Source organism: Struthio camelus, chromosome 3 (genome assembly GCF_040807025.1).
Source record: "Struthio camelus isolate bStrCam1 chromosome 3, bStrCam1.hap1, whole genome shotgun sequence".
Lineage (NCBI taxonomy): Eukaryota > Metazoa > Chordata > Aves > Struthioniformes > Struthionidae > Struthio > Struthio camelus.
In genome coordinates, this window is record NC_090944.1 from 32528336 (window position 1) to 32542871 (window position 14536).

General features: G+C 35.1%; 1 protein-coding gene across 2 annotated transcripts in view; it reads right to left on the reverse strand.

The window, feature by feature from the left end:
• Window positions 1-14536, reverse strand: part of CSMD1 (CUB and Sushi multiple domains 1) — a 1260625-nt gene that overhangs the window by 315089 nt on the left and 931000 nt on the right. For both annotated transcript variants that reach the window (XM_068937332.1, XM_068937331.1), the window contains exons 16-17: window positions 12718-12856; window positions 7872-8059 (exon numbers count right to left, since the gene is read on the reverse strand). In XM_068937332.1, the coding sequence (XP_068793433.1) occupies window positions 7872-8059; window positions 12718-12856 (327 nt within the window). The remainder of the gene's footprint in view (window positions 1-7871; window positions 8060-12717; window positions 12857-14536) is intronic.

A 14536-nucleotide genomic window follows, 5' to 3' on the forward strand; every position in this document is an offset into this window, starting at 1 on the left:
TCTTACCTGACAGAAGCAGTCTTTAATAATTATGCTTTATAGCAGAGATGGAATAGTGTGTAGTAAATAAACCTGGAGCTATATGTTGAACAACAACAACAAAACTAAACCCCAAATACAAGCTTATTAAGTGAGCACTATCCATTATGCTTATAGTGATAGCAGGTGATAACGGAATTTCATCATTTATGAGTCATAATCGATAGACAAAAGAGAAACAAATAGAGTTTCTCCAGTGTGATGAAAGGCATTCCTTTCATTTATTTTTTGTTACTGTATCATGTGCCTGGAAGAGACAGTGACTGAGTTTGATGAAACATCTTCTGTGGATGGGGATATTGTTCCTTCATCTACAAGAAGCTGAGCATGTTCAGAGGAAAACCTGTCTCTCTGTGCTGGTATCCGACCCTCTCTTTCCCACCTCGCGGTCACAAATGTAGATTTTGCAAATATTTAGAAGTGACTTTTAGAAACTAGTTTAATTATTAGATCTCATTAGATTCTTTAAAGAGGAAAAAGGAAAGTGTCGCTATAATGCATGGAGCATGTAACAGCTGCACAGTTTCTATATACTCACTATCACAGTTCTATATACCCATACATATTACACATCTATAGTTCCCCTTTCACAGATCAAAGGGTCAAAATCATTGGAAAAATGGAATATTAAAATGTGTTAAGACTAAATTTTAAAGAATGCTCATATGATATAAATGTTACATAAAATGAATGAATAAAATAAGTCTGTTAAGAGGAACTGGAACCAAGGCCTGGCTGAGGGCCATAACCACTACGTTACTCATCTGTGCTAGCTATCTGGCAGTTGCTATATCACTCAGTGAATACAAGAAATTTTCTGGACAACACAAGCGTTTCAGCTGGAAGCTAGAGCGCTATTCCTTGTCATCAGTATAGATTTAGCCAAAACGTCGATAAACAGATCGCAAAAATAATTTCTTGAAAGGTGAGAGATGACTATTCCCTACTAAAAGAGTTGAACCAGTATATCCTGCCATCTAGGTAGGCTTAATCTAACAAGGGGAAGTAATTTTTTGGAGAAACAGAACAGGTGCTTGCTCTCATAAATCATTCCAAGCCTACAGAACCAGAGGTCACACAATTAAATTAGGAGAGTCCCCGCTCTCTGGCACCAATTCCAATGCATGACTCAGCATTCATATGGCTAAAATCTTGTCCCCCTCAAAGCAGTATGGACTTGTCCATGCTGGCTGTCGAGTATGGTCTCCTGCCAAATTTATTCCTAGAGCTATGCCCAGGTACTGTGAGTATTTTATTAGCATGGGTCAAAACCAAACATGGAGTTGGGCTAAAAATTAAACTGTATGAATGACTGAAAGAACGGAGCGAAAGTTCAAGCACCTCTAGCTCACTGGACCCGCTCAGATGGTAAGTATTTCCCTGTAATCTGCCAAGGGTGAATTAGCGTCACAGAAGTGCAAGGCTGCAAATATACTCCTAGTCAGTGTTCTTCTTGTGGTAAGTGGTAAGTGATTGCATTTGAATTGTCTGGTATCACAAAGCTATTACTAAAACAAAGTGTTCTTAGAGCACTAAAAACTGTGATACAGTTCACCGATTTGAAATACGCTGTGTGACAGACTTGTAATAGTGGTGTTTTCAAGATAAGGGATAGCAAGGATGGTTAGAAACAGGAAGGAAGGGAGAAAAGTGGAAAAGAGTGAAAGCAGTCAAAGAGGTGGGTAGAACAGGAAAGGGAAGATTACGCTTATGCTATTACAAGATGTTTTTTCACTCTTCCTCCACACAGCACTCAAAAAACTCTTCATCTAAAGGATGTAGGGAGGGTATTTTCAACTAACAGAATGTTTGCCACATATAGGAGAGTATTCTGATACATCCTAATTTGTTAACATGTGGTAAAGCAGTTATTTAAGACAGGCAGTAGTAACACGCCACCTACATACTGCTCACTGCTAACAGGCAGCATACCTTTTTTAATAGAGTTCTAGGCTGAACTCCAGTGCCAGTTGCAATTCTTAACTACTAGACTCCTAATAGTGCTATCATTCCCTTCCTGCCTGCCAAGTCACTCCTTTAAAAGACTAAAAAAAATAGATCCATCAGTGGCTCCAGATGTGTCTCCATGTTAGCATCCTCCTAAATATTCTAAATAAAGTCCCAAAGTGCACACAATATTATCTCTAGGGTCATCACATGAAGTGGGATAATTATTTCCTGAGTCTTATATAAAACAGCTCTGTTAATAAAATATGCCTTTACTGTATTTTTTTTTCTCTCTCTGTTTGGTGATCCACTACAACAGCCAGTAGATTTGACTTTTTACACCACTATTACATTTCCTGTGTACTCTTTATGTTCTATGTAAACACTATATCCTTTTCTACTGTATTCTGTCTTATATTTGTGAATATCATTTCTACTTCCCCTTTTATGTTTGGCATGTTTTTTTTTACAGAACTTCAGTTTTTTAATTTCAGACGAATTCTTCAGTTCATCTAGCTTATTTTGAACATTAACCCCTTGTGCTTGCAGTAATTGCAGGTTGGAAACATCCTCAGCATTTCTAACTATATTAATTATATTATCATGAAAATTGCTAATAAAAATATTAGATAGTATTGGATCCAATCCAGATCACTGAAGGATCCCTACAAATTTGAAGTTAGTCAATCAAGTGGGGATAGATGGCCACTTTTTGCATAAGAGTTTTCAAAATTTTTGGAATAATTTCATGTAAATCAAATGTCTTTAGTTCTTCTGTTAGACTGCCAAAAGCCTTACAAAAGTCAATATAGAGATTTTTCCTTCCCTTTCCCTTACCACATCTACAAGACTAGTATCCCGTCAAGACAGAAATCAAATTGTTTTGACATGACCTGTTCTTATCAAATATAAATCAGTTGTTATTTATCACCTTATTTATCAGCTTGAAAATAGTATCTTTACAATAGTTAAGATGAAACTGATAGCCTTAATCCTATTGTTCCTCATCTTTTTTTTCCTTCCCTTTTTTTGAAAGAAGTTTGCCCTTCTGCAATCATTTGGAACTTCCCTACAGTTCTGAGTTTCCAAATATAATTCTCAGTGGTGCTTCTGCTTTCTTTGCAAATACTGAACAGTGAATTTCTTCAGTGCTTGATGAATAAAATATATTTAATTATCTAAGCACTGTCTAATCTCCTCTTTCCATATGCTACATTCTTACCTTGTTAATGTTTATTTAACTGTGTTAAGAATATGGTCACAATTACCCTTTGCTGTTAATGTTTCAAAACAGCAACAGAACATTTAGCCTTCCCTGTGTCAGCTGACATTTGCTCACATTTTAATTAAGTAATGATTTTCATTTTCTTCTTCTCTTACTGTTTATGTATTTACAGACATATTTCCACATTATTAAAAAGGATTTTTAAATAGCTATAGTGGTGCATAATACTTTTGCTTTCTCTCTAAAAATTACAGTTTGCTACTAGGCCTTAATATTACCTCTTTTATTAATACCTTTCAGAATTGCTTGCAGAGGACATCTACCTACCAATTCCCCAAGTTTAGTGAACTTTAGATTTCTGAAAACCATTGACATTATCACAACTGTGTTGCCCTCATTTTTTCATCTCTTAAGAATCTTAAACTCTATTATTTCATGAATACTTTCAGAAAAATTGCCTTTCTTATTTAGGGTCTTACTAGTCAGAGTAAAATCAACTGCTGAAACAAAAACTTCTTCCATTCTCACATTCCAGTAACTTGTTCAATTGAGTATGTCATGCCATAGTAAATTTAATGAATCCTTTCTTCATATTCAGACTATCCACAAATATTATTTTTTCTTCAGGTGAAAAAATATAAGCAAGCACTTTGTTTCTATGCCATGATTGCTAGAACTGATTCTGAGCTGTCTGAATGATCTCAGCACTTTGTCAAGTCCATAAAGATTTCCCGTTTGTGCATCAGAAAGTTATTTTTCAAAGCAAACTTAATCAAACACAGTCTTGTTAACTGTCAATAAAAGATTAGCTTTATACTTTTTATTCTCAATAACACTTCATTTACAGAAAGCCACAACATTAATTTTGCTAGATTTTTTTAAATTACCTAAAATGAAAGGTTTTACAAAGATTAGCCACAGCTATGTGCACTTAGTATCAAAATTTGTTTATCTTTAGGGGTTTTTTATCCTACATAAACTGTGAATACTACAAGAACCTTTACGGACTATGCTTGAGTTTAGAGCAATTTTCCCTTATTACTTAAGGGAATATAATGGTTATCAAATATATATTGATTTACATGGTAATATGGGATGGTTAATGTCTCCAAGTATAATGAAAATATTATCTCTATTTTATGTTTCAGATAAACTTTATTTCAGAAAGGGATGACAACCTATAAATAACCACAGACTTTTAAATAAAGTATCTGGATTTAACAAATAATTGCTCATTTATCTTTAAAATTGATTGTGTTTTCTTGTCCTAAGGAAAGATAAATCTCAGAAATATCTTAATGAAAGATGACTACCTTATTTGCATCTTTTTCATCTAAAAAAAGAGCTAAGATTAAAGAATCTACTTCATAAAATGAGGACCTGCAAAAAACTAAAGATTACAAATTACCAAGGAAGTTGAGAGATAAAGGAGATATAACTTATGGATGAGGCATAGTGGTCAAAAGTATATAGACGAATTGTTCTTGATAATATTGAATCTTTTAAGAGCAGCTTTACTTAAAAAATATTATAGACTTTTTTTTTTTTTGCTTAATAGATGCATAATAGTTGATCTACACTCCTTGCATTAGCTACATTTAAAAGGTCACCAAAAAGCTGAATTACAGACATTGCTAGAAGAGAATTAACAAATTACCTTCACATCTGAAGTACTGCTAAAGGGCCATATTTTTATTAAAATTTTATTGTAGACTTGTTTTAGCTTAATAGAATGTTACTGCTGTGTTAGTAGCAACTCAGTATACGTTATGCTGAGTTTTTTTCCTTTAAGCAGGATTAAGATCCCTCTGTTTTACACTTCAGTGGTTTAATTTATCTTCACATTTAAAATTATTATTGGAAGATTTTTAAGACACTTCTGAATAGAATAGTTACTTGAATTTCCAAAAATAATAGAGAGAAACTTTTTTGAACTCAGATCGCCTGCCTTTTTTGCTACAAGTGGAAGAAATGTAAAATATATAAATATGCTATGATATCTTTAACAGAAGTAAATTTTATGGTAATCACTACTGAGGCCCTCACAAAATAATTTTGGCCTCCCATCCTTCTAGCAGACTTATGCAGCACCTCCCCTGGGTCTTTCCACTTGGTTTTGTTCTTTGGAACCACTGTTTTCATCTGCTTAGTACCTCCCTGTTATTGGTTTTTATAACTACCTTACCCCGACACACACACATTTGTTAGTACAACAGACAAGGATCTATGAAGGACAGGTGCCTGATATCTGCTATAGAAATGCTTCAGGAGCTCCTGACGGTGACTAACAGCAGTAGAGACTCTGGGATAAATTTCACTTGCATTACATGTACATACATAAATATGTGCAACTCAACACAATGTGGAGACAATTTTTGCTCTGTGAGACCTAGTTTGAAAAGAAACCAATGCAGGCAAGCACGGATGGTATAACTGAGTTTAATAAACCTTGTGGAGCAAAAGCACTGACATAGGTATGAATTGTTCAGCAAGCTACCTCTGCACAGCTTACACTGTGCATACGGACATACATGTTTGGTTTGGTGACAGGTCTCTGTTTATATCACACTTTGTTCTACAGTGAGGACATTCAGCGCAAGATTGTTTGGTGTTTAAGTTCTTTTCATAGTCAGTCGAGATCTGATCAATACAGTCAGGGGAAACGATGGAGCAACTCATCTGGCAAAGTCAGTAGGAGAGAAACCTAGCTATCCAAACATAGGTTTCTATGCCTTCGACTAGTGCTATCCTATTATAACCAAGATATCTGCATGGGGCGGGGGGGGGGGGGTACACATGGCAAAGGATTTAGGCAAGATTCACAGTTCTCTAGAGCAGTACTTGGCAACCAGGTACATGTACTTGTTTCATGTACTTAAAATAACACTACCCCCCCCCCCCATGCTTAGCAATTGAATTCAGACTCTGGATTCTACTTGAGGATGAACTGAATTGTTCCCTAGACTCTATTGATTAACTAGATCTCCATTACCCAAAATGGGATCTTAGATGTGTGCTTCTAGAACCTGCTATGCAGACACTTAAATTTAAATGTCGTAATCTGCTTGCTGAATGTCACTCACAATGACAAAAAAGCATAAGAGAAACAGCAGTCACAGTTTAAAACAAAGAAACGCTGTTAAGTTTTTTGTTAACAGCTATTGAAATTCAAATGCCAGGTAACTATTTAACAGAAAATAAAACTCAATAAAAATTAAACAAACTAATTTCTAAAACTCAGCACTGAAAATGAATTATTCATTTTTAAATTTAATTTCATTTTCTTATTCATTTCTTAGCAAAAAAAAAGGATAACAGTATTCATTTTAAATATCACTTTTACAGAAAGAACAAGATGCTTTATGTAGGGAGTCAGTTGGCACAGAAAGAGCCTGTGAAACAAAAATTATAGTTTTTGTTATGACTTTTAAAATTGGAAATATATTAGCTTTTTATATAAATAAGCATAATAAATGTCTTCATTTTGCATATGGGAATTATAAAGATGATTCATTAGCCTTTTGTCATTTTCATTTATTAAAGATCTAACTTAATTTCAAGGTTTAAAGTGCATTAATCATATTTCACTCCACCATTCTTATCTGACTACTTTGAGAAATAGCACTGGAAAACTAGTGTCATGTATGTGCAAGATATTAAAATTTTCAACAAAGTTAGAGACTATAAGAATATGATTCTAAATCATAGTTAGACCCTCCTTTTTTATAATAACAAGTAGGATGGACATTTTATTACTATTTTTTTTTTCATTTTTAATAGAACAGATGACATCTACCTGATACCAGGTTTAAAATATAGCAAGACTCATTTAAGGACTATCTTACAAAATATAACAGCAACCGTTTAGACCAAATACAATAAAGGAAATTGAGCAGCATCTGCATGTAACTCACGCAGAAACCCACCTATGCCTTTACATGTTCTAGCTGCCTTGCAGCTTATAATATTATAGCCTGATTCCTCAGCCATTGTCTGATTCAAAGCTAGAAGTATTCAGAAAAATCTCCAAATTTTGTCATAGCTATGAAACAGAAGTTTGGACATTCATTCCAGCTGCAATGTGAAATTAAATTTACTGCAAACCACTTAGTTTCCAGACAAGATCAGAACTACTGATGAAAATAACAGTACTTGCTTAGGCACATACACTCATTCTAGCCAATATTTAAGTGAATCGTATACAGACCAATGTAACCAGCCAATTTTATAGACATATTTTTATATATCTAATTCTGAAAAGAAAAAAACATGCCATCATAGTGATTCTCAAGTTCATAGGAGATATTATTATGTATTGGAAAAGTTTATTGCAACCACAGAAAAAGAGGGAGGGAGAGAAAAAGGGAGAGAGAGAAACTAACATCTCCTTACCCCTAAAGGTCAGTTTCTGAAATTATTTTCCATTTGGCTAAACAACTGGGTCTATAAGCAGTCAAAATAATATAGAACTCATGAAGAAAAATTCCCCAAATTAATTAATAGTTTCAGAGTTATCCGTTAGCACAGTATAGGTAAACCTAATTTGCTCTTAGATAAATATAATTACTGCAGTTTATTTGTTCACATTTGTTTGCTCATTTTCAAATTGAATGTTATTTCCAAAACTAAAAAAAAACTATCAAAGAAATATCAGACTTACTCTCATAATGAATTAGGAAGCCAACACTGGAACGACTGTTGTCTGTAGTGAAGAGCAGATACATGTAATTGCCAGTACTGATAAGGAACTGGGGTGCTTGTGTTCCATGGTATTCTCCAATTAACGGTGATGAGTTAGCTGGCCCATCTCTGACCTCCAATGTATCATAATTAACTTCAGTCTGAAATCTGAAAAAAAAAATACATAAGTCAGTGAGTAAGCAGAGAAATGGTGCTATTTTTTTTAACTAGGAATCCAATCCATGTGCACCTGATCAAGAATATCATATATGTAAAGATCATAATTTCTAAAGATATACCAGAGTATTACTTAGAACAACAACGAAAGGAAGGTTCTATGTGTCTTTTTGATTGTTTTATTTTGTCTGGTGTCATTTAAAATTTATAAGGGGTGTAATATACTTCAGGTCAATGATCTGACTGAATTTCAAAAAAACACTCAAGATACATCCAAGTAGAAAACTGTAAATCATCTCAAAGGGTACTGCATTAGGAAGATCCTAGAAGTATCTCACTCTTAGGCTACATAGTAGTTGGACATCCTAGGAATATCTTTACCCATAATATTTCTGGATTTCATTTCAATAATTTCATTATTTCATATTTGGTATTTGACAAAATCTGTTTTACACACTCAACCATTCAATTTTTTATTCAAAGATTTTTTTTTAACAAAGTTCACTACTTTATTATTACATAATTAATTTGGTCCTATGAAGTAAAATTATGCAAAAATACTAAACTGATATCAAGTCCTCATTTTGAAATTTGTATACAGTAATGATAAGCAGAATCCTGTTAGCTTCTCTAAACATACTGAAGAAACTTTTAATATAGAAAAGAATAGAAAAGGAGGAAGTGACTGAGGAGATAGTTGATTTATAAGAACTAATAACTTCACAGGCAACAGCAGAATCCATGTATCTGTGTCAATCACTCAACTACATTACACTTCTCCATTTTATAAAGTATGCCTGTGTGTGTAGTCATCCGCTGCTAGTTACTCTTAAAAGAAACAGCTCAAATCTCCTTTCTGTAGATGAAACTTTGATTGGCATTTTTCACATGAAATTTTTTTCAAGACAGTTTGTGGTTGTATCAGATATTCTTGTGAACTGCAGGATCTAAAGCTTGCATATCAATTTTCCTGTCAGAAAAGTTTCTGCTGTAACACAGACAGCCACGCTGATCTGAACACATTTGCCTGCATACACAATATTCTTATTTTCATAAGATTTTAATCTTTCAGAGCAAGTATGAAAAATGTTTATGCTCTGAGATTTTCTGTTCTCTTCCCGTAGGGCTGATTAGTTCATCTTCTGAGATTAAAAAAAATTGTGTCTGTGAAATACAACATTTTTTCAAAATGAATGTCCTTTAGCTGTCTTTTCAATATGGGATATATTTAGTGGGGAAAAGAAATTATGTTCTTGTTATTAACGACAATAACGAATTATTAAACATTTGAGAAATGAGAAATCTAAGGGACATTCCTTCAAAGTGTAAACAAACTTTATACTTTCTGCTGTACTTTCACAATCATTCTGGATCACACTTCTTATCTCTGTACCAGGGTAAACCCAACATTGTTTGATTTCATTATGATTCTATTTGTATACATAGCACTAGAATTCTGTTAAATGAGTATGTGTGTGCATCTGCCTGTTTAAAGCTCAGTAACTGCAGTGATTAAACCGGATCACATGGCATAGGATCCTAGCTATCTTCCCCATTAATATCCTTAGAAATATAGTGGTCACACTAATAAGGTCATAGAGTCAAAAAATCTGCAACTACTGGCAACCCTTTTTCCTTTATAAAATTAAAATGCTCAGTCTTAGAACTAATATGGCTGTTTGCTTTCCATACGTTTCACTACATATAAACATTCGAGAACCTCAGGTCTCTGATGATTAATTTTAAACAAAAAGGGCAAAGCTCGCAAGCAAGTGTAAGCTTAGAATGAATACATCAAGGTCATAATGCAGAAAAAAAAGTCATCAGTGCCTGAAATTCTGGAAGTTCCTGCCAAATGCAATGAAAACAAACAACCTTAATAGTTGTAAGAGGTAATATGATAATTTTATGAGAGAACTGTTTAAATAGTTCCTTCCCTTCCCTGGTGTTTGTCATTCTCTCTGCTCCTTCCTAACTTTAATGCATGTATAATAAGAAAGCAAAACAGGACTGAAAAAGGGATATGATAAACTAAGCAGACAAGCTACATTAATCTTTTCCCTAAAGTACTTTACAGTCCTCTAATCATGTCCACAAACCTATGAATATATTAGAAGTTTTCATTCATATTTCTTGACAAAGGTTGACTAGAACTTTAACAGTTCAGTGGCCACTGTAAGGTCAAAGCCCTTCATTTTATATAGGAGGATGGGATTCTTTTTCTTCTATGTTTCACTTTGCATTTACTTGACCTACATGCAATTTTATTTCCTAGTCTTTCAATCCCATAAGATTCTTCAAAAATTCTTCAGTTATCCCTTGTTTTTAACACCCTGAATAACTTGATATTATCAGCCCTGTTCTCTTAAGATCATACCTGAACATGCTGAGCAGTGGGGAGCAAATAGATCGCTGTGGAACACCTCAGATTTCACTGTGGGACTTTCACTCTCTGTTCATAAGGTTTTTATTCACACAAGGTCCTTCCCTGTATTAAAATGATGCTTAGCTTTTTAAAAGCAAGGTGGGGTAGGGGAAGCCATCAGAAAACATGGATTTTGAAAACCTAGGCAAACTATATCAAATGTATCTATGCTGACACCATCAAAGAATTTCAATAGGCTTTTGATATAGGATTTCTCTTTCAAATGCTGTATTGACACTTTTTTCAGTGTATCGTCTTTATTGATGTTTCCACTAGTGCTACTCTTTGTTATAGTTTTCACAGTGGGCATCCTATATGCAGTTCCTTGGATCTCCATGAGAGATTTTTAAAAGTAATATAATATTTGGTCCCTGTCATGCACAAGTACCAGGATAGTTTTAAAGGAACATTTATACATAGCACTCAGTTGATCAGCCATCTCACTTTTGTCTTCCTTCCTCTTGTGCAAATGCTGTCTAATGCTGGTGAATTTCTGTTCTTCTTGTCTGCATATTCCACCACCCCTATTAATGCACTTCAGTTTGAGACAGATATTCTAACGAGTTCTCCAGAAAGAATCCTGTCAATGTTAAGTCAACATGGGTGCAAGCAGAAATGAAGGTTGCTAAACATATAAAAAGCACCTTTAATAGTGCTAACCTGAGAGAGATTTAGGGGAGATATTACATATGCTTATACTGTTCTCACACTCTTCCATAGGAGTCCGCATTTTTGTCCCTTCAGGACCACAGCAGTAACACAGTCTTGAGCAAGATGGATCTTTGCTTTGACCCTATACAGCCACTTTTACATTTTTCTGTTCTTCTCTCCATTCATCTGCCTTCCTTTCAATCTCTGCTCTCAAACACATAAGATAATCTCTGCTCTCAAACACAAGGCTTGTGATACTGAATTATTTCGCTCCACACTGTTACTCTCAATACGAAGGTGAAACTACACACAGGCTATTGCCTCCCTTTGGGTGATGGCACTGATGGTACATGGCTGCAGCCTGTGATCTCTCTCTCATCCCTCTGCATCATTATTGTAAAAGGAGCATCTAGTGTGATACTCTTACACAGATCAAATACCGGATTTGAGCCCTGAAAATGATTTTTTTTTCCATATGTCAAGACTAGAAGACTATTTTAGAAGACTTTTTACATATTCTGCAAAGACCCAAAAAGTGCTTTTTTAAAAGATTTTGTTTTCTTAAGTATTTTTTCTTTCTTTAGTAAAAATTTCACAACTTTGATAGGTTCTTTTATGGTTAGACAAAAGAACTAGTTGAGGTCTTAATGACTTCAAGCTACAAAGCGGTGAAACATGCTGCAGTTTGCATTTTTGATCCCTAATTGTACTTTGCTGATTCCATACCAGAGCAAGAATAGGCTGAAAATGATTCCCCTTCACATATAGAATACTCTTCTGAAAAAAAAAAAAAAAAAACAAAACAAAACTGCACATTAGATAGTGACATAATCTGAGTGTGTTCCAATAGGTCCAGTTTAGGTCCACACTGGAATGACTTTTTTTGCAAGATAAATTGGGATGATTATTTTAATTAGATAATATTTTAAAAAGAAGTTTCAGCCTCTACCTTTAACGATACTCTGACGTCTGCACATCTTTTTCCTTTATTTTAACCTCTGTCAGCACACATGGCAAAAGTTGCAGTTTCCAAATAAATGAAATGCTGATATCCCCTCTGCTAGCATACAGAGTGCTAGTATACACTGAATTAATGCATGATGCATGATGCTCAAATGTTAGAAAAAAATCTGAATGGGAAAAGGTTATGTATCCATCATGTAAGGCTCAGAACTTTTTGCACAATTTCTTTTTTCCCTGGAAAAATTATACTAAGTGATAGTAATACCTGACCATCATCAGGGACAAAATATAATCATACGTGAATATGAAAAGCAATCAAAAGTCCACAAGATATCCCTACTGATGAACTAAAATGTTCACATTTAAAGTATATCTTTTAAGAGTAAATAAAAAAAGTATATCTTTTAAGAGTAAATAAAGACAATGTAAATACATTTTTAACTTTCAGTTTTCTCCTTGTGGAATGGTACTGGAAGGACAGAAGTAGCATGGCACCATATGGCAATCATTTTTTTCTAGTTTAGGTTCTTAAAGAATATTTTTCTTCTTCAATATTAAAATAAATGCACGTGGTCAGTCATTACCTGTTGTTTGACTTTATGATTCTCACCTGTCAAATGTGATCTTAATGGAATGTCCTGGTCTTGCTTCGATGACCCATTCACAATTTAGTGAATCTTTGTAATATCCTGGCCACCCTGGTGGCAAGATAACACCACTCGATGCGGTCAGATGTCCACCACATGGTGCTGGAAGGCAAAGGCATGTACTCTTGTCTCACATACAGTATTACATACACATAATACAATAAAATATATTAAAAGAACTCTAAAAAAATCAAATTAAAAAACAAAAAAGTAAGTACAATGTATGACAAAAATATTTATATATTCTGTTACGTTATGAGCTTTTTGTTTTGCTCAGCCTCATAATTAATTAATAGTATCATGTCTCATCATAGCTTATTACTCTCTATATATCTTAATACATACACCATGGGACTTATTCTGCCAGCCCTCTTTCTGTTGAAGACCAGTTTACTTCGTTAATATCAATACAGCATCATTTTTTTCCTTTTTGTAAGATTATACTTTTATGTGGAAATAGCAGATAAATTTGTTCCAAGTAATTTTTACAGCTCAAAGTTTTTATTTTACTATACCATCTAATACTTTATTGAGTAATGATTGAATTCAGTAGAACTGATTCTTGCAAAAATCCCACAGAATCACAGAATTTTACGATAGCTGAAGTTGGGAGGGACAAACTCTTCCAATACCAACATTTAGTCCAAGCCGCTGCTCAAAGCGGGGTCAGCTACAGCACGTTGCCCTGGACTGTGTCGTCAGGTTTTGAATACCTCTAAGGATGAAGACTCCACAACCTCTCTGGGCAATGTTCTAGTGTTTGACCATCCTCATAATAAAAAAGTTTGTTCTTAAATGGAATTTCTTGTATTTCAGTTTGTGCCCATTGCCTCTCGTCCTTTCACTGGGCACCACTGAGAAGAGGTCACCTGCATCTTCTTAACAGCCTCCCCTCAGGTATTTATACACATATTCTCCAGGCTAAGCAATTCCAGCTCTCTCAGCCTCTCCTTGCATGGCAGAGGCTCCAGTCTCCTAATTACCTTTGTGGCCTTTCGCTGGACTCACTTCAGTATGTCCAAGTCTCTCTTGAACTGACAAGACCAGAACTGGACACAGCACTCCTGATGTGGCCTCACCAGTGCTAAGCAGAGGGAAAGGACCATCTCTTGACTTGCTAGCATTGCTCCTCCTAATGCAACGCAGGAGGCTGTTGTCCTTCTTTGCAGACTGGGCACGCTACTGGCTCATGTTGTCCACCAGGCCCTTCAAGGCCTTTTTTGCAAAGCTGCTCTTCAGCCAGTCAGCCTCCAGCTTGTACCTGTGTGAGGGATTATTCCTCCCCAAGGGCAGGACTTGTTATTTCTCTTTGTTGAAATTCATTAAGGTTTCTGTTTCCCCATCTCTCCAGCCAGTCAAGATCCCTTTGAACAGCAGCACAACCATCTGGTATATCAGCCACTCCTCTCAGTTTTGTGTGCCAAGTTACTGAGGGTGCATTCTGTTTGTGCCATCATCCAGATCATTAATAAAGAGGTTAAAGAGTACTGGCCCCAGTACTGAACCCTGGGGGACACAACCAGTGACTGGCCTCTAGTTAGACTTATGTCACTGATTATAACCCTCTGAGCCCTGAGCCCAGGAGTTCAGTGGGTTTTCAGTTCACCTCACTGACTGCTTATCTAGCCTGTAATTTATCTCTATTTTATCAAGAGGGAGTTACCAGGGAGGAGGGGGCTGTCAAAGAGTATCTTATGGGAGATAGCGTCAAACATCTTACTAAAATCCCGATAAATAACATCCACTGCTCTCCCCTCATCCATCAAGACAGTTACATCAGGT